At 38.3% G+C, this 20613-nt stretch overlaps 1 protein-coding gene across 7 annotated transcripts in view; it reads left to right on the forward strand.

The window, feature by feature from the left end:
* The window catches only part of ebf1a (EBF transcription factor 1a), a 168381-nt gene that overhangs the window by 118548 nt on the left and 29220 nt on the right, over window positions 1–20613 (forward strand). For 4 of the 7 annotated variants that reach the window (XM_056261811.1, XM_056261812.1, XM_056261816.1 and 1 more), the window contains exons 11-15: window positions 1275–1363; window positions 12694–12759; window positions 14027–14204; window positions 15116–15295; window positions 16487–16681. In XM_056261811.1, the coding sequence (XP_056117786.1) occupies window positions 1275–1363; window positions 12694–12759; window positions 14027–14204; window positions 15116–15295; window positions 16487–16681 (708 nt within the window). Of the gene's footprint in view, window positions 1–1274; window positions 1364–12693; window positions 12760–14026; window positions 14205–15115; window positions 15296–16486; window positions 16682–17701; window positions 17774–20613 lie in introns of all 7 variants that reach the window. The other 3 variants (XM_056261814.1, XM_056261815.1, XM_056261813.1) reach the window with 2 other exon arrangements.

Consider the following 20613-nt stretch of genomic DNA (forward strand, 5'->3'; position numbering starts at 1 on the left):
CTTAAATGACCAAATACTTTTGGGGCCATTGTTCTGCATGCTGCATATCAAATATCAAGTATCTCTGCTGACATATATCTCACTGTACATCTCTTACTCTGTCTCAGTGAATCACAGAAGGGCTCTGTGTGAATGTGCCCCTGAGGGCTGGAGTTTAGCACCACAACAGATAAACACACAAACAAGCTCTCTGGGCCGGTGCTGGAGAAAGACCCATTGTCTCAGTGTGAAAGTCCCACTCAATCCAGGGAGGTTAGAAAAACATCAGGCCAAGCACCATGTGGTCCACCCCTTGCAGGATGTTTGGGCCTATCACACAGATCGGGTTCCTTTTTCAATATTATCTTATTGCTCTGTCCTCAGCGAGCATTCGTGAAGCTGTCTGTGGGCCTCTGAGGAGTGGGAGGTGCTGCTACACAGAAATGAAAACTTTAATTGAATTATTTGCTCATAATGGTGGTCTATAGATTTGTTTTGCAGATTAGTGGTGCTTATGTAAACAAAACAAAAGAATCCAGCATTATTTGTTATTGGAGTTTTTTTAAGGACATTTAAAAAGTTGCATTGTAGTTGATCTTAATCTTGCTTATGGATTAAATGATCTGGCTGCTTCTGGTCATCATAAGATCTCTGTTAGTCGTTAGTAAAAAACAAAAAAACGTCCATGATATCAGCTGTAAATATGTATGTTTAAATTAATATTACGAGTTCAATAGAAGTTAAGTTCAGTCAACTGCTTTTGTGGCATAATGTAGATTTACAACAAATAATAATTTAAACAATACATTTTTTTGTTTTTAGGTCTAGGTTACAGTGAGATATTCAAAGTTTAGTACATGTAAGAATACCGGTAGTTGCATGGCTGTTAATCTGTAGCATTTGCATTGCAGTTGAATCTGTCACAAATCTTATTGCTCATCATGACCAGTTTGTGAAGCTGTCAGTGATGGTTACGCCTTTGCACCGGCTGAAAAAATAGGATCCATTCACACAAACTGCTCAAGTGTTTTTTTATTCATAAAGTGGTGCCTTGTGGTTGCAAACGGCTAACGCATAGTGGGAATTGATACAGATATTTTGGCAGCTAGTTAGGAAACATAATATCTGATACTTTAGTTATCCTTTTATTGCTTATACTTTGTGTTTTTTGGAACTGTATTGAGGTCTGAAGGAAATGACACTTATGTTTTATTTACATTTCTTTGTAATGGTAATTGCAGATAGGTGTTTAATTTCACTGCAGTAAAATGGTTGAATTTTCTCTTTTCCTGCAGCACTGAATGAACCCACTATTGACTACGGTTTCCAGCGGCTACAGAAGGTGATCCCTAGACACCCAGGCGACCCTGAGCGCTTACCAAAGGTCAGTTTTCTTACATGACATAACGGTTGTGCTTTCTTTGCTTTAAAGTCAACATGAAGTCCCTATTTACTTTGTGAATATTTACCATGTGTTATTGTGAACAATTCATTAGTGCGTTATTTAAAAGATCATCCTTTGAAACAACTTTTGTTTTAGCAAATACTAACATAAACACACGGGTCCTGATTTCCATTTAACACGGTAGCCTTAGCTGAAACATGGTCTTGTTATTTAATCCATTCATTACAGACTCCTTCAGTTCAGAGATTATATGCTGTACATTCAATCCCACGCATTTGTGTTCAGTATTCTCGGTTAAAGGAGCCCAGTTGTGGACCCGGTTGGGTGTTTATTTCTCTCTCCATGCACGGTTCTTAAAGAGAGGCTGACCAAGTAAATGGATCCTTTGGGAGGGATAAATAAACATTACTTTATCTTGTTGTGCGTGTCCTATACCCCAGAGCCCCGCTCCAGCAGCACCACTTAATAGTGTAAAAAAAGAAACGAAAAAAAGAGTAATTATAGCTGGCTGCTGGCTGGGCCTGCTCACGCTCAGAACTGACCTTGTGCTGTTAGCAGCCCTCTGTATCAAAGCTGGGCCATCAGTATTCACGTCCCATGAGCCACCTCCCAATCCATTACACCTTAAACACATCAAATTAGACCATGGGGTCACCAAATGCGGCATCAAACCAAAGCCAATCTAGAGGAATCAGGCAAATGTAGAGTTGGTGGCCAAGTAGTTACAGTTGGCTGCTAATCTCATGTGACCTGCACCACACAGCAGACTATTAGCAACTAGCTTTTTAATATTTTATTTCAGTTAACATTTTATTTTATTTCAATTAACGAAAATGTTTTTTATGCTTTTAGTTTTAGCTAAATATTATAACCCTCCCACAGCCTTTTTTATTTTTGGTCTTAATTTAGTGATTTAGTGGAGTGTTTGACAGGAAGTGATATCATAGCTGTTCCATTTGTGATGTCAGAGTTAACATTTTGCAGGCAGTCTAGGAATAAATGGGTCATGGTGTATACCACAAATTCATTGGGTGTCTTGGGTGCTGAACTGCCATTATCAACTAATCAGGCAAGGTTTTAAATTATACACTACAAATAAAAAGTGTAATTATTATTATTATGATCCAGATTTTATAATAATAATAATAGTCATCAAAATGATAAGCTTTTCATTCACTATCCATTTGGGGGGGAAATCATTTCAATCATTATTCATAAACACAATTTATATTTGTCTAGATACTAAATAATAAATGAATAAATAAATATATTATATATTTTTTTTTTTAAGAATAATATATATTTGAATGCAAACTACTTTTTGATCTAAAGGATCAAAGTGTGTGACTGGTAGTGTGTAGTGATCAGTGTTTGGGTGTAACGCGTTACTGTAGCCTAATTAAAATACTTGAAAAGGTAAAGGATTACTGTTCATTTTTAGGTAATTTAATTACAGTTACTTATAATGTACTTGCGTTACCTACTGTAAATTAGTTCAACAGTTCTGCATAAATCAATATTGAATTTAAAATCTAAATGTATCGCCTAAAGGTATAAGTGAACGCTACCTCTTTAAAATCGTTAGCTGTAGTGCAGTTGCGCGTGACGAGTTCGCGCCAGTTAGTTACGTTGTCTGAAGTGGAAGATATCAAAGATGAAATATGTTGCTCATTGCTTTGAATTTTTTTTAATTTACAGCTTGATTTTTGCAGAGTAATTATATTTTTTGTTATTCAGATATTTGTCAGAGGAATTCTGACCGTAACTAAAGGTTACAGTGAATTAGAAATTAGTTAATTTCGTTGAAACACATGACTACATAGGCTACATTATGTATGAAATATAATATGGTACTCGTTGCTTTGAAAGCGAGTTTCATGTTTACAGCTTGATACATGTCATTTAACTTCTCTTAAGTTAAGCTTTTTTGTTATTCAGATATGTAGCAGAATAATTCTATTTTTTGTTATTCAGATATGTAGCAGAATAATTCTATTTTTTGTTATTCAGATATGTAGCAGAGGAATTCTATTTAACTAAAGGTTACATTTGTTACTACAATGTTTAATTATTATAGTATGTTTTAATAAAGCTAAAATGCTTTAAAAGGATAAACTATTCCATGTTTGACTCATATTTAATTATTAAAAGAGTTTCATTTCTATTGTCTATCCGGTCAAGGTTTATAGGGATTTTAAGAAGTAATTTGTTTAATTACTTTTCAGACAGTGTAATTAAAAAAATATTTTAAATACAATATTGATGATGTAATTAATTACTTTTTTGAAGTAACTTACCCAACACTGGTAGTGATATTTGCTATATATAATCTGTAGCTGAACAAATAAACATGTCATGAACAAATTTGGGAAATATTCCATTAAATTTTTTTCTTTGCCGCTAATAGATTTAGGTTTTATCCAACTTCTGGAGATTGCACGCTCAGGCTTTCTCATATAGTAGTCCTCCTCCTTCCTCTATCTCTCAATTTCTTCTTTCATTTCCTTAATCACTCCCTCAATCATCCCTTGTGTTAGTGTCCATTCCCCAGCTGGTTAGGAGAGGACAGATCTTCTGTCTCCTGTCAGTGGGGCTAAAGAGGGCAATGGCGTTTGATCTCAGTCCCTAATGAACCACATGGACATTGTTTGAATACCTTCCTCTGCAGTCCCACAGTCTGAACCCTGTTACCACACACACATGCACACACACTCACCCGCCATCGTGTACTGGAGCACTGTGCTGACCCACTAAAGGCCCCTGTAAAAATCACCAGCTGACATGTGTTGCTGCTTGTCCCTCCTAATGCTGATGGGGACTATTACATTACTGGCTCATTGATGTCACTAATGAAGATAGAAATATCCCCTTATAATGACAGATTACATACATGCATACATACATACGTACATACTGTACATACGCACACACACACACACACATATATTGATGAAAATATAAATTGCTTTAAAATAGCATGTTGAGGGTTCCCGTGGTCATCTGTTAATATCAGGATATTTTAAAATTTCCATTTCCAAATTCATAAAATTATAATCCTGAAAAAAATGCATTTAATTCATTTTAAATTTTAATTTAAGTTTGTTTTATTACTTTTTTTATTGCTCAACTTTAAACATTTTAATTGCTTAAATTTTTGTGTGTGTGTGTAATCTCTATGAAATTATTGTTAAAATCAGAAATTAATTAATTGGTTAAGAGGTTTGAGAACCCTGTTTTTTGTCATTTGCCTGTCAGAGAAATGAGCTTCTCTGCAGAAAGAGGAAAAGTTAAGTCTGCCTCATGATGGTTATTTTTCTCTGTCTTTCATAATGGAACTATCTGGTATTTTTCATTGAAACTGGGGCAACATGTTGCTCTCATATGCTCTCTGTGGTCTTAACCTTGGCTTGATTTGGACTCATTTTCCTGGGCTGATGATGAAGCTGAATGCATTAGGTGGGTCATGGCCAGGGTCACCTGTCACATCTTTTCCACTGTTTTCAGCATAAGGGAGGCAAACCAGAATACACTCGTGGCTGCTCTCCCCAGAGAATCCGCTTAACAGCCGCCCATATTTTTAACTGATTCCTTACCATTTTAATTAATAGGTTGGAATTGAGCACAAGTGAGCAACCTCACCCTATTAGAGGTGCTGAATAAAACAGGTAGGCAAAACTACTCGGCAAGATAGCTTCAGGGTCAGGTATAGGGGAAGTCCCAGAGGAAGCAGTTAGATGTTTGTTATATTAAGATTCTCAAGTACATGCTCACCTTTTCAGCAGCCCATGTACCAGTTTTTTTTTTTTTTCACTTGAAAAGCAAAATGATAGTCTTGTTTTTAGAAAAATCTAACAACATTTATTGTGGTTTCTACTTAAAGGTATTGTAGGTAGGAATTTTTTTAAAAACTTTTTGCCAAATTTGTTTAAACTTTCTATATATATCAATGCATAATTAAAATATAAGTACTCTGGAAAAGAGAGTATAAAAATCGAGTGTCTGTAGTCCTCTCAGGGCTCTAATAAACACAGCTACTTATCTCCATTCACTTCCACCCCCTCCATTCTGGGCTCCTTCCAAAACCACGCCCCCAAAACACATGAACGCGCGATGCCGACAGCTCACAGCTGGAGGACGCGCTTACTAGCGCCGAGCGGAGAGGAGCAGTGCATGTAGTGGCATCATGTCAGACTCACATGTAATAAAATACCTAACTTTATCATTATGAATATAAACAACTAACATGGCTGTTAGTACTCACTATCAAGCTAGCATATCGATACTGGTAAAGTTTAAAATATATTGAGTTTGATTCGTTAACGAGCTAGTAACATAAAGCAAAGCTAAAAACAGGTTGCATTGATACACGTTTTCCCATTACAATCAGTTACACTGTGATGAAGGTGAATTTCGTGTAAGATTCATAACATATACGCCGTGTTTTGCATGTAATTGTGTCTCTTACTAGTCTCTTACCTTCCTCGAGTCAAACGAGTGCGCGCATGTAGCAGCGGGGGTGTTGCCATGGTTGCGAGAGAGTGACAGTCGCCTAAGCCAATCCATTGTTTCGTCCCGGAAGGAAATAATGAGCTGTGTTTAGTGCAGATTAAACGGTCTAGAGTCACTCGATTTTTATACTCTTTTTATCAGAGTACTTACATTTTAATTATGCATTGATATATATAGAAAGTTTAAACAAATTTGGGAAAAAGTTTTTTTATAAAATTTCTACCTACAATACCTTTAAAACAAGAAAACAACATTTACAATGAGGCAAGAAAAATAGCCATTATTTAAAGGAAAAATAATTAATGCAACTTACTGTCATGGTTCTGTTCTGTTTTTTTTTTTTTAGTGCTACGTCCCTATTAGCATATTATCTGTCCTAAATAGTATTCTAAATTAGAATTAGTGTGTCCCAAATCGTAGTATATTGAAATTAGTATTTCAGAGATACCCGGATGGTCTACTTTTTCCGGTTAGAATCTGAAGTGCAGATTCGTGCGTTGGACAAGGATTCGATTAGAACTACAAACACGAGTAAAAAGTGTTTAAAAACTACAAACATGGCGGAGGTGTGAGTCCAACGGTTATATAGAGAGGTTTAGATAAAGGGTTTGAGTTATTATCAGTATCAAACCTGACGAAAAGATCCACATTATATTTAATCTTCAACCGCATTGTGAACTTTTGTAATAATACGTTTGGTCATTAACTTTTAAATGCATAATTATCCAAATTGCAAGCACATGAGGAGAGTTCTCTGCATGAAAGACCCATGACTGGCAGTTCAACGTGTTACTACATTTCTGTCTGAAACGGTAGGAAATTAAATTAAATTGAATGTAGAGGATTTGAACAAGATGATAGACAGGGCAGTTTAAACAGTGACAGGATGCACCTAACAAAGCGACAGAGCTGTCTGTTAAAGATGTTCACTTTTCATTGTTTGTTGCTATGATTTCTGATTCAGATTAGTTACACACCTGTTCCTTGTTTCATTGATCATCATCCCTGTGTTTATAAGCCCTCAGTTTTTTCAGTTCTCAGTTCGGTGTTGTTAATGGTAAATGTGGTGTGTTTCTAGTTGTCAGTATTTATTAAAGTCTTTGCTATTTTGTTCATCCTCATAGCTCATGGTTGGTCTTTCCTCTCTATGGAGAAAATAATTGGCTGATGAATGGAAAATTACTCATTGTATGCCTAACTAGTTCGTGTTTATCCTCAAAGAATGCAGATCACATGAAAACAATAGCACTAACATTTACAGCTTTACTCCTGGGCCTTGACAGAGAAAGAGAGTGAGAGACATAGAACAAAAGGAACAGAGGCAGGAAGGGAGAGAGAGAGTTGGGTGATCCATCATGGTGAAGTCAGCTGTCCGGTGCTGCCTTCTCACAGGTCAGCCGATCGAAGGCACCACAGCCCTCACTTTATTACTGCTCACCCAACAATAATTGAGTCACCACAAGGGGGAAGAGGCAGGCAAGGCAAAATGAGGAAAGAGGGCATAGAGATAGTGAACATGGGAAGAGTAAATGAGAAAAAATTTCTCGCCGGTGTACCTATACATGTCCGGTTGGTTGTCGAGACAAGGTTGGTGTTAGCAGATAGATTTTACCCTGATTTCCTCAAGTACTTGAGGTTGTAAGCATCTCTCTCTCTCTCTCTCTCTCTCTCTCTCTCTCTCTCTCTCTCTCTCTCTCTGTCTTCCCCTCCCTCTTCTGTCCCTCCTCCTCTCGTTCGAACACTCGCAGCGAGATATTAACAGCGTCGGCTACTGCGCCCAGCCTCTCATTTCAGCACTATTGATTTTGCCCTTTATTGAGGCAATAACAGTTTGTTGACGGCACTTCTCTAAACTGCTGGACTCAATCACAGGTGAGGGCCAAGTGTGGAACACGGCAGGTTAACTTGTTTCTCTCAGTACTTGAACAAGCATGCTACTATGTTATCCAGCCCAGAAAATGTATTACTTTACAAATTGTTGAACCATCGCTGCGATGGTTCAACAACGAGATATTTTTTTCTGTTATTTTTTGGAAAAATGGTCCATCTAATGTCTCATAATAACAGGGTTTTTTTGCATTTGTGGTACTGGTGATATTGAAGATATTTGATTTCAAACCAAGAGCGTGTGCCTCCAGAGGTCAAGCATGAGCCTCCTGTTTGCCTAAATATAGTATAAAACAGTGTTGCATTTTATGCAAGACTGGCCAATAATATCATAGTTAGATACCATATTAATGTATTTGCACACTTTCATGATTAATTTAAATATACTTGAGCTGTACATGTAAAGTATATATATGCAAGTATATAATTAAAGTAAGTTTATGTACAAATATATATACATATACATGTATGTATTTTTATGTGTACAAATGTATATATATATATATATATATATATTTATATTATTGTCTTTTTTTATAGTAGATAGATATATTTATAGTGTTTGTAGGGAATCATTTGAAGTAGAATGTGCATCCCACAGTGCACCTGGCCCATATTTAGCACATCGGCCTAGGCTGCGGCCTTGTTTGGTCTCTCTCCATCTCCTCTGTCAGTGTTGTTTCCCACATTTTCCCTGTCACTTCACACCCACCTGATCCCACTTGGCTACCTCTACAGGGTCCAGCATTCAATCTGTGCCTCCAGGAAAAATCTCTTGTTTCTGGGTAACAGTGTAGTGTGTTCTTTATATACTGGTGGGTTAGGGTACTATAAAATATCTGAATATGGATGTAGTTAAACTTAATCTGCACAAGTTTATCTAGACCAGTTTTCTCTTTTCCAACCCAAAGCAAGAAACGTTGGAGATCACTGATCTCAGAAACTTTTCTTTAAAAAATAGTATTTGTCAAGTCATTGAGTAGTATGTGATCCAGACCTTCAGTCTTTGCAAATGTTTGGTGGCTGCACTCCGCTGTCGTACTGTGCAGATGTGGACAGACAGGTTATTATTGACTTTCAGAGAGTAACCTTTGAGGCCCGGAGAGAATATGAATTATGCAATGAAGTCACATTAGTTAAAGAGCACAGTGACTGATATTTATGATAGGCAGATATTGATGGTGGAAAGACATGGAGGAGGAGGGAAAGATTGGAAAAGGAAGACTAAGAATATTAGATTTTGCATTAGATAAGCCCAATGGTTATGCCACTATTTTAAGCAATACATTTGACAGCAAGCAAACCCAAATCTGCGAAAGTCAAAGAACTGCACATCAGCTGTGCTCATACACATGGAATGGACATTCTGCTCTACTTCACACATGATTCACCGCGTCTACACAATGTGATGGCTACTTTCACTCAATGCACTCTTGCAGAAATCAGTTTACCTCACGCAAAGGTGATTAACACGCGTGTGACACCATACGCACCATAAAAACTGGCTGAACCTGCAGTTACTTAAAGTCAGGAAAATGCATGCAAACATATTAACTGTCATGCATCACAACACCACAAACCATATTTTTGATGAACCACCGTTCTCTTATGCTGCCCGTAACTAACTTTGTCATAAGGCTGTCATACAATTATGATTATTACGGTTAAGACACTTTTCTATCAGATTAACACCTAACACTTTGTTCTGGGAACCGTCGCAGTTGTATTGACTCATGGTTGGAGTATCTCATCTCTTACATCAGCGATAAATGGTGTGTTTGAAACTGAAGATTGGATTATTGTCAGGATAAGGAAAGGCTCACTCTATGATAGCCTTCATTCATCAAAATGGATTGCAGCATTGGCGGGTATAAACAGCATGACATTACACACCGGTGTGGTCACTGTTTGAGCCAAGCATTTGCAGTTATTGCAAACAGATTTAGGCATATGAGTTTGTGTGGTCAGTTTGCACAGATTATATGTACATCCCACTTGGATTGGTTTTGCATTTGGTGCACCCTAACACTATACTATGTGCTGTTCTTATATTCTACAAAAAAAAAAAATTGCAATATGGTTGTCAATTTAATGTTTATTTTGGCATGATTAATAATATTAATAATAATGATTAATATTATAAATAATATTTATAATCATCAATATTATTATTAGTTATTATATTTTTTTAAATATATAATAACATAAATTTATATTTCATTTTCCTACCTTATGAGTAATTCAAGGAAACTATTATATGGAAATACAATAAGCAGTATATTAACTCCAAAAATCTCATTTACTACTAGAACGCAATCTCTTCTGTTTTACCAGCAAACATTGCTATGCAATTAAATGCAATTAATTTTGATTAATCAATTTGCATATCGTGTAATTAATTTGATTAAAGTTTTTAGTCAGTTGACAGCTTTGGAAACAATTCTGAGATGCTGTGGACTAAAGGCTGTATTTCTATAAATATTATATATATAAATGAGTTTGTGACTGCACAGCACTACCTGTAAGGGACCTCAGTTAAGCTAATAAAATCCGAACCTCCACAAGACCAGCAGTCCATAAGGTCAGGGGAGCAGAGCAGGAAGTATGACATCATCACTCCGCTCCGTTTCCGCATGAGCGACGATGGTGACCCTGCTGGTATTACTGCTCTAATAGAACATTAGGAGATGATAAAATTGCAAATGAACAAGCACAGGAATAAATTTGTCATGTTTTTACAGGCCTGGCTTCCTTGTAAATGTGCAGACGCCATTGCCTTAACATTCCAGATGTGACCCGGGCCTTATTTCATTTTTTTTTCAGCAGTCCCCTTCCTAATGAATGTATATCATATTACCAGCCACCATAATTTACACACAGGAACAGATTCAATGTCCGGCGCACATTAATGTGGAGGCTGGCCCTTACGGTGCTGTGCTGTGCTGTGGCTATTTGATATTATTTTCTTCGAAACACTATGCCTGGGGTTGTTTGGTTGCACACATTCGCATTTATACGTGCTTATGTATTACTATGAGTGTATATATACATCTCAGCTTTCACTGTGATGGAAAACAAAGCAGGAAAACACCTGTCAGGGTGCTAAAGACACTCCAAATGGGTCTAAACGGAGATTGGCTCCTCATAGCTCATAGCCAAACTGAAGGAGTGGAGAGGGGGGAGGATAGAGCCCGGGTTATGATGGCTCTGACTGATAGACAGCTATACAGACGCACAGATCCAAGATCAGGTTTCTTTCCTGTTTACCGCTCCTGGCTCCCTGCTCGACCCTTACTGGAAGCCCTGCTACTCGCCCAGGAAATGGGCTCTGCTTCCAGACACAGGGCCACCGCACAAAGCCCTTGCTAATAGCATTTATTTGTTTATCTGGACAAACTTTTGGCCCTTTCCTTATTGGATTTGCCCTCTCAACAGATTTCTCCCCCACCCCCCAATATCGTAATGACGGGAGATCAATAGGTAGGGATGAGACCTTCTAACAAAGGAGAGCGAGTGTGAAAGGGAGAGAAGTAGAAGAGAGTACGAGGTGCGTGTAGAGGTGTACTGGATAAATGACACAGTGCCGGTGCAGCAGGGGACCGAGCCATGGACTAATGCTTCCCATCCCTTATGTTCTTCCTCCATCCCGCAAAGAAGAGGGTAAAGGAGAAGAGAGCCCATCGGAGTCACACATCCATACTAAAGCACCACTTTAGGCCTCCCCAGGCTCCCGCGCTTCTCTCAATCACCCAGCCCGAGCCCGGGCGAACGGAGACGGGCGCCTCCCCCGCGAAGCACCCCTAACGAGGGGTTAACGCAGTGCCAGAGCTCCCATTATTGAGTGAATTTAGCACCTTGGACAGCGCACTAAAAATCTTTATTGCTTTGCTGACCCCCTCGTCATGTTCGTGTCTGTGTGTTGCGTCTGGGACTGCCGGGGGGAGGTGGAGGGGGCTGATTGAAAGGCAATATGTCGGCTGGCAGGCAGGCACACATGCTCGGGGGCTTGTTCGCAGCGAGGGTTACACGCCGAGGGTGAGAACAATTTTCTGGTTGTCGCACTGCAAGCTTATTTCCTCAGCACCAGCACATTAACTTTTAAAAAGGGTTCCACTGGAGCTTCAGGGTTTAAAAAAAAAACGAAGAGAAGAGAAGCAAGGAAATGAATACACAGTGTAAAGAACACTGTAAATAAATGTTTAATGTGTGAAAAGGTTGGTAATAAATAGGTTTTTGTTTATGGAAGTGAAAGTCGATTACCTGGAAGGAAAATAGCATTACTGTAGCCCATGCTTCCTGCGGAGCGGTCGTTTACATGTACTAACATGCACGTAGTTGCTTTAAATGTGTTTGTATTCATGTATTATACATGGAATCGGTGGCAGTACTGTTGGTAGGAAGTGCTAGATGAAGTACTGGGGCTGTAAGGTGTTTTCTAAGACATTTTCCTTTTGCAAATGGTAGTGAAGGGGAGTTGTGGTCAGGACTATTGGCTAGCAATCCAAAGGTCACGTTCAAACCCTGTCAGGGGCGATCTATGAACTGAAGGTCCCCTGTTAGCATGTGCCCTTTAGCAAAGCACTTAACCTGATATTGTTCTTAAGGGAATGATCTAGTAATTGTACTGTAGGTCTCTTTGTGTCGGTTGAGTAACCAAATAGACTAGACAAATTGAATGTTTTGGTAATTCATGCCTAAAAAATCTTTCTTTAAAAATCCTTAACATGCTCAATTTCATAAAATAAATGGCATGTTTTTAAAGACTTGTTTTCAGATAATGTCTTGAGATGTGTTTTTATTATTATTATTGTTTTAACCTAGATATTGTCTGTGGTCTTTATCATGTTTTGTGCGTTTGATATCATTAGAAATGGAAAGCTTAAGTGCCAACTTCTAAACTTTCTGTCTTATAGGAGGTGATTCTGAAGAGGGCAGCAGACTTGGTGGAAGCTCTGTATGGGATGCCACACAATAATCAGGTAAGATTCAAGTGAACACGACTACAAACCATAAACACTCTTGATGCACAGGGCCTCATTGAGAAATCATGATTCATAAATAATTTGGGGCTGAAATCTATACGAAATTTACTATTACATTTTAGAAATGACTAGAAACTAAAAATATGTTTTTAACTCTACAAGTGTATAAATTACATATAAGGGAAAAAAAATTAAATGCTGCGCATCCTTTTAGGCAAGAGTGCAAACACAGGAGAGGGTAAAAATTGTATTATTATGTTTAAGATTGTGATATAGGATCAGTGTAAATAATACCATCCTCCACATGTAAATGATTTAATAGAGCATTACAGATAGGCATTTGTTCCCAGTTAAGTCCATTTCAGCGCTTTAAGGCCGTAGACCCGTTCTCTAATATTCCCTAACATATTTCCAACATAAATCCCCCAACTCAATTCCTCCAGAGCTCTCTCTCATTGGTTTGAAGGACCACAAGGGCATCTTCAATGTTAGATCAGTTATGAACTGCGAGTGAGGGCATATGCTCATCGATTGCTGAGCTGAGCATGAGTGCAGTGATGCTGAATTATTTAGGCTGGGCAGTGGATGGAGCATGACTCCAGTCATCAACCCTATCTCTCTCAGGAACCCCTATCCCCCCAACCTCCACACGGTCCTGTCAACTTTATGAGGGTGAATTATGAGACCAAAATGTTCAGCCCCACTCCCCTCCATCCCAAACTTCTGTGCTTTGCTCTCTATCTAGACTGACTGGCAGATAAACTAACCTCTTTGAAATTTTTAACGATTCTACTTCTATATTTTGTTATTTAGTATTAACAATATATTGACCCTCTAATTCACTGATTCATTTGATCCTATTTGAACAGGTGGCAACACATAGTTTGCCTGTGCATATGTGTAATTGTTTAAACTATGTACAGGCAACCTATGTGAACTTTTAAAATACTAAATAATAAGGTGCAGTGGTAAAATTGATATATTTGGGGATTTTAAATTGTTTCTTAATATATTATTAGGTATTATTTTCGCTATTTATTAGTATACTTTAAAAATAGCATGTATTCATTGGGTTATTATATATTATTTTTAATGCATTTTATTGTGCACATCGTATTATTATTTATTTAGTCAAACCTTTATTTATACTGTATGATTATTTGAAGGAGAGTGTGTGGGGGGGGGGGGGGGGTTCAGGCAGTTGTTGGCTAACTAATATCCTTCTAATCGTGGCATTGGTTCATTTCTTTGTTGATCCTGACAGGAGATCATTCTGAAAAGAGCAGCAGATATCGCAGAGGCGCTTTACAACGTCCCACGTGGTCACAACCAGCTGCCAGGCCTGGCTAACAGCTCAGTCCACACTGGCATGATGGGTGTCAACTCCTTCCACAGCCAGCTCGCTGTCAATGTGTCTGATTCCACACAAGCAGCCAATCAGGGTGAGCAGAGATGACATCAATCTGACAACCTCAAGATATTTTGGCCATTCACAAAAAAGGCAGAGATTAATATGATTAACCAGTTAACCAGTGAATTCACTTTTACATGTGTTAATTTAGCACAAACATCTGTTTTATTCACTTAACACCCTCAAACCAGTTTAACAATGTGCTGAAATATTGTATTTAATAAGTCATTGTCAATCTTTCCATCGCAAACACGCCTCCTTTCTATGTAAGAGTGATTCTGTACAGTCCCAGTAAAGTGTGCCACAGTAGTCTGTAGTCTACTGCATGGGGAAGTGGGTAAGAACTACCGAGATAGACAGCATGCAGACAGATACAACCGTTCAGCAATGCGCCCTGAACCTCCAGGCTCCTTTACCTCAGCATTCCTTGGCCTCTGTGACAGTGAATGATTTGTGTTAAGTCAGCAGTAATGTATCAGTCGTGTGATGAGAGGGAGAATGAATAGTAAGCAGAGCAGAGATGAGCGCTGCCTTTGTACCAGACAGCGGGGACTCCTGGAGCGAGAACTTCCTGCTGCTTTCACCCATGTCAGCGTTTAATGTCCTGATGTATATTTATAGTCCATATCCTCCTTCTGTCCTCTCTGCCTCCATATGCTACTGACACACAAATCTTTTTTTAAGGAATAGTTCACCCCAAAAATGAAATTTGTCATCATTTATTTACCCTCATGTCATTCCAAACCTGTATGACTTTCTTCCTACTGTATAACAAAAAAGGAAATGTTTAGCAGAATGCTCACAGTGTTCGTTCTTTTCCCATACACTGAAAGTCAGTGGTGATCAGGAGCTGATTCTGTTTGTCTCTTTATTTATCCTGTCTTTGTATATTCTATGTCATGTGTGGCTCCTCTCATTCCGGTGTGTGTTTTCCGGTTTCAGGTTTCAGTCGAAACACAAGCAGTGTATCTCCTCACGGTTACGTACCCAGCACAACACCCCAGCAGAGTAGCTACAGTACCGTCTCTACCAGTATGAATGGATACGGAAACACAGGCATGACCACGCTGGGAGGATCGCCCAACTTCCTCAACGGCTCTGCTGCCAACTCTCCTTATGCCAGTGAGTACTGACCCACTCGCACCCTTTTGACCCTTTTGAATCATTTGCACATAAATATGAGCATTCACATAAGTGATTAATGTGTGTGTATATAAATACATATATATATAATTTCTGATTTACTGTATTTTGTATCAAATAAATGCTGCCTTGGTGAGCATAAGATGAACATAAAATGTTTGAACTGTAGTGTATTTATGTATAATATCCAAACGGGTCCTTGCATGCTAAGCATAAACTGCAGTAACATTATCACATCTTATGCCTGTATAATATTTCACTCAGACCACCAAGTGAGCCAGTCCTGCCACAGGAGCCCCCACTAAAAAAAATGAAGTGCCCCTTGGCTAGAGACATAAGTTAGATCAACAGTCATAGCTATTATTGTGTGCGTCTCTTTAAGAGCAGGAAAATAATCCCAGCCTCTCTTTTCTTCAGCCATGATCAGATGCTGTCTATAATGCTTAGCCATTCGTATAACACCAATCTTCTCGCACGGCTTCTAAATTAAAGCGTCTTAATTAAATCAATAAACTAATTGCAGGAGAAGCAATTCAACTTCGGTACTTTGATTCCGAGATGTTAACAAGTATTTTAACAGGCTCACTGACTCCACGCTGACACTTTCAATCAATGCGAGAGAGCAGGCTTTGTGGGCTCCAATTTTCATTAATTGATTAGTTAGGCCTTCATAAATGGATTATGACACTATCAGGAGAATTTACTTGGAAAAGTGCCATAAAATTTAAGTGTAGAATAATAACAACAATAAAAGTAGAGCAGGATATAAGAGAGCAGCTGAAATACGACAGGAGTAATTGTAAAATCGTTGAGGGGAAAAATGCTCTTAGGGTATTAATAGACAAAAGGAGAGGCGGTAGAGACGGGGCAGGGGAGGGACCAGCGCTAATGTTGTTCTGAGAGGAGAAGATGTTCATCTGTGGAGCTTGTGCAGTCAAAGAATACTATAAAAAAATATACAATTTGACATTACATATAAATCCCCCCCCCCCCAAAAAAAATCTTCTAACATTTTCATCAGTGCCCATTATATAAAAATTGCCCTATACTACACGAATATTTCATGGGTCTGTGTTCGGTCCCTATCCGTTGTGTACACTGTAGGACTATGAGGTTTGCTCTGACCTATCCTAAACCCATTTCCCTCTTTCGTTCATTCCTGTCCCTCAGTTGTTCCTTCCAGTCCCACCATGGCCTCCTCCACCAGTCTTCCCTCCAACTGCAGCAGTTCCTCAGGCATCTTCTCTTTCTCTCCGGCCAACATGGTGTCTGCAGTCAAACAGAAGAGCGCTTTTGCTCCCGTCGTGCGGCCTCAGACCTCGCCGCCCCCCACCTGCACCAGTGCCAACGGAAACGGCCTCCAAGGTGAGTGGAGCAGCAGAATATAAAGCTTGACCTATCCAAGAAAGCGCAAGCACAAATATCAAAAATTAGGTTTAAATCTTAAAATACACGAATGTGATGAAGAGAAGGGTGCATATTTAGGTTTTGTGTATATAAAGTTTTGGGTCAGTAAGATGTTTTAAAAAAAAATTCTGGGGGGGGGGGGATTCTTATGCTCACCAAGGCTGCATTCATTTGATTAAAAATACAGGAAAAGTACTGTGAAATATTAATAGTTTTAAATAGTTCATTTTAAAAATAATTTTTTTTCTATTATTATATATTGTAAAATGTATATTCCTGTGATGCAAAGCTGAATTTTCAGCATCATTATTCCAGTCTTCAGTGTCACGTGATTCTTCAGAAATCATTCTGATATGCTGATTTGCTGCTCAAGAAATATTTCTTATTATCAGTTTTGTTGCTTAATATTTTTGTGGAAACTGATATATATTTTTTTTATATATTTATTTGAAATATAAATCTTTTGCTTGAAGTCTGTCACTTTTGATCAATTTAATGTTTTCATGCTGAATAAAAGGAATAATTTCTTCAAAATGTACAAAATCTTACTGACCCCAAACTTTTGAATGGTACTATCTATATATGTACTGTTTTCATAGTCTTTTTAAATGGTGTGCTGTGCTGTGCAGTATTATTTCTAAATGCTCTGTTCCATATACTTTTTTTCAAAAGTCTTCCATGTTTATATGACGCAAGGAATCTGTGCCTATGTTAAGCTTTCCAAATAGTCACTTATGAGGTTCCATTCCAGTTAAAAGGCAGCTGCCTATGTAGGCAGTGATGAAATAGCACTCAAGTGTCTGATCTACAACCTTCGAACACTTAGACAGCTGTCAGTTTGCCCTAACTTGTGGTAATCTGTTTTTATATTTGCTTCTCTGACCCAATTCCGCTCGTTGTACTTAAAAATAATAACTCTCTCTCTCTGTTTCCTTCATCTTCCTTCCCCTTCCCCCTGGTTCCTCATTCTGCTTCCAGTAGATCAATCTTTTGTGGACTCTAGCAAGTACTCCACCTCCAGCTCCCTGCAGGGACTGGCCTTCTCCTGAAGTATGTTACACCTGTCTCACACTCTTTCTTCATCATCCTCTCTTTCTATCCATTAAGCCATCCATCAGCATGACTGTCAGAACATCCTCTCCCTTCATCCTCCCTCATTCTCCTCACTTCTGCTCGGTCAACAGGGGCCTGCTGCATGTCTCGAAGGGCATGCCATATGTGTTTTGTTTCCTGCCTGACTTCCTGTTTCCTGTGTCAAGTCCTCCTTAGAGTTTGCTTGTGGCTGTGGAGTGTGGAATACAAGGGTTAGTCAGTTAACTAACCATAAGTTCATCAGTTTTAAAATATATAAAAATCCAAAAGTCAAATCTCAAGAAGAAATGTGCAGATGTTATTAATACCCCACATTTTTATTAAGATATTTTGCTTTGTGACATTATTTTGAAGAATTAAGCACATTTCCCCATAAAATGCAACACTGCAATCATTATCTTCACTGGAATATAAAAAACAAAAATTAACACAGTAATACAGTTAACCTGGGCATTTGGTTAAATAAAATAAACGAATGTGTATACAGTGTACTATTTATACCCTAAGGTGAAAATGTACTCATTAAAATGTGCAGTTCAAACAAAATCTTAGTGATCCTAAAAATAATATATTTATTTAAAATATATATATATATTTATTTTTATGAAGATTCACTTTTCTTTTCTTTTTTGAAGGTGAAAATACTTGGGACATTTCTTTAGTTTTCAGCCTGCTACATAAAAACACTCATGTGACATCTATAAAGACATATGTTAACTGTTATCTGAAACAAAGCCACAATCAGCTTCCTCTGATTTATGACAATTACTCTGCGTAGCATTTGGCCCTGGGTGTTGAGCTGAAATATTTAGACATCCACAGTGAGACAATATTAAAGTAATTGAGCGTTTGCGGCAGACATCTCTTATCTGCAAGCGTGGAGTGCTTCCTCTCCGTATGTTGATATGCACTCAGCACTCTGACCCGATGACCGATTGTCGGTCACCACTCATTTCTTTTCCATTTCAAATGAGGCAGAGACACTCAGGAAATAACCCAGGAATTAGAGATGAGGGACCAGGGAGAGGAAATCAATAGGAAGCCAATATGTTACATGAAAAATCTGGTGCGGTGACGTGGCCTGCTGAATGTGGAGAGCGATGGAGAGAGAAACCCGGCTCGGTGCTCATGGGACCTCCTTCCTCTTGGCCAATAATGAATAGAACTGATACTAATGTTTGACTGAACATTGTTTAGTGTTTGAGAACAAAAAATATTTATCCAAACTCATGCTATTTTTGTTTAAGTGTTGGCAAGCACGTTAATTTGGGTCAGACTATGTATACTCTGCATGCACTTTTTATTAGCATAGCTGTTTGTTTGTAATTTGTCTCGAAAAAATGATGTCTGCATAAATGTGCGTCGGTCCCCATAGGCACATGGAATAAACACTCAGTCGCTCATCGAAACACACAGTCGATTGAAAACAGCTTTAAATGACCTGTTTTTATTCAAGTCAAATATATTATTTAAAATGACTGGATTGGATTACACCAATGAAAGTCATTTTTAAGAGTATAAATAGATAACAACAGCATGCATACTCCTTTTATCGCTCTGAGTTTGTCCTCTACGCTCTTGATGTAAATGAAAAGTCTGTAAGAATATCCTGAACGTCTCCTCCGAACCCGTGGATCTTTGTCCTCATGGGAGAGAAGCATTAGCTAATGCGTTGCAAAGCCGTCCTATAGTGTTATCACTAATTGGATTGATGAATTGTTCATATAATGGCTCCCTGATGGGGAGACTGATATACAGCCTGTAAAGCAAGTCACTATTTATCCTGACAATGACTCCAATTAAACACGGACGACCTGCAACCTTAGGTGGATCATACAGAATAAAGATTATCCTCACCCACTCGCAGGGAATTGTACATCCTTCTGATTAATGTACAGCTTCAGTGTGATCGAAAGCACAGTGAATTATAGGATATACTTCTGCATTCGTTTAGTCTCTCTGTCCCTCCTTCAGCTGATTGAAGCCATATTTCTACCCGGTTGTTTAGATGTGATCCTTGTGCTTTGTCTTCTCCATTTCTTAGCATAGATTTACTTTAAAACTGTTCCACATCAACATCTCAGTAACCGTATCGTGGTTATAATTGTTAACTAAAACTATTTCAATCACAGAGTTATTTCAAACTGTCGGAGTGAATTATTTAACCAGCAATTATTGGCTTGGGGATATGGAATGTACATATGCTTGATTTTGGCAGACGAGATCTGCTACGCTGCTGCTGATCAAATACAAGAATTAAAATAACATGCATAAAAGACATGCTGCTGCAAGAATATATGAAAAAAAACAAAGCAGATCTTTACAGGTGGTGCTGGGGAGGAGGAGGGTTAAACAGAACATTTTTATAATGGCGCAGCAGGGCGATCGCAAGCTAAGGTATGAATGTATATGGAAGTACGTCTGGTTGGCTAATGCCACAGTGGACCAATCAGCGCATGGTTAGAGTTTCATGACTGAACTATTTATTTAACCCTTAAACATGTATCATGTTGTGCACATTGCATACTCTTTAGTCCTCTTGTAGGAGGTATGAGAAAGAATTTTTCATCCAATAGCGTTACGTTATCATAGTTGAGTCAGTTTGCAGTATGTGGGTCACATGACTTGGTTCAAATTTTTTGTGCTAGTTTTGTCAGTTTGACCAAAAGCCAACATGTTCGCCCATGGTGCTGGACATTCTGACTTTGTAGAAAGTAGGCATATATTTATCTTACTTTAACTAAACAAAACTAGATGGAAATTTGACATTTTCTACAAGTAACTGAAATAAGTTTGAT

Source organism: Rhinichthys klamathensis, unplaced genomic scaffold (assembly GCF_029890125.1).
Source record: "Rhinichthys klamathensis goyatoka isolate OS25496 unplaced genomic scaffold, OSU_Roscu_1.1 h1tg000186l_1, whole genome shotgun sequence".
NCBI classification, from domain to species: Eukaryota; Metazoa; Chordata; class Actinopteri; order Cypriniformes; family Leuciscidae; genus Rhinichthys; species Rhinichthys klamathensis.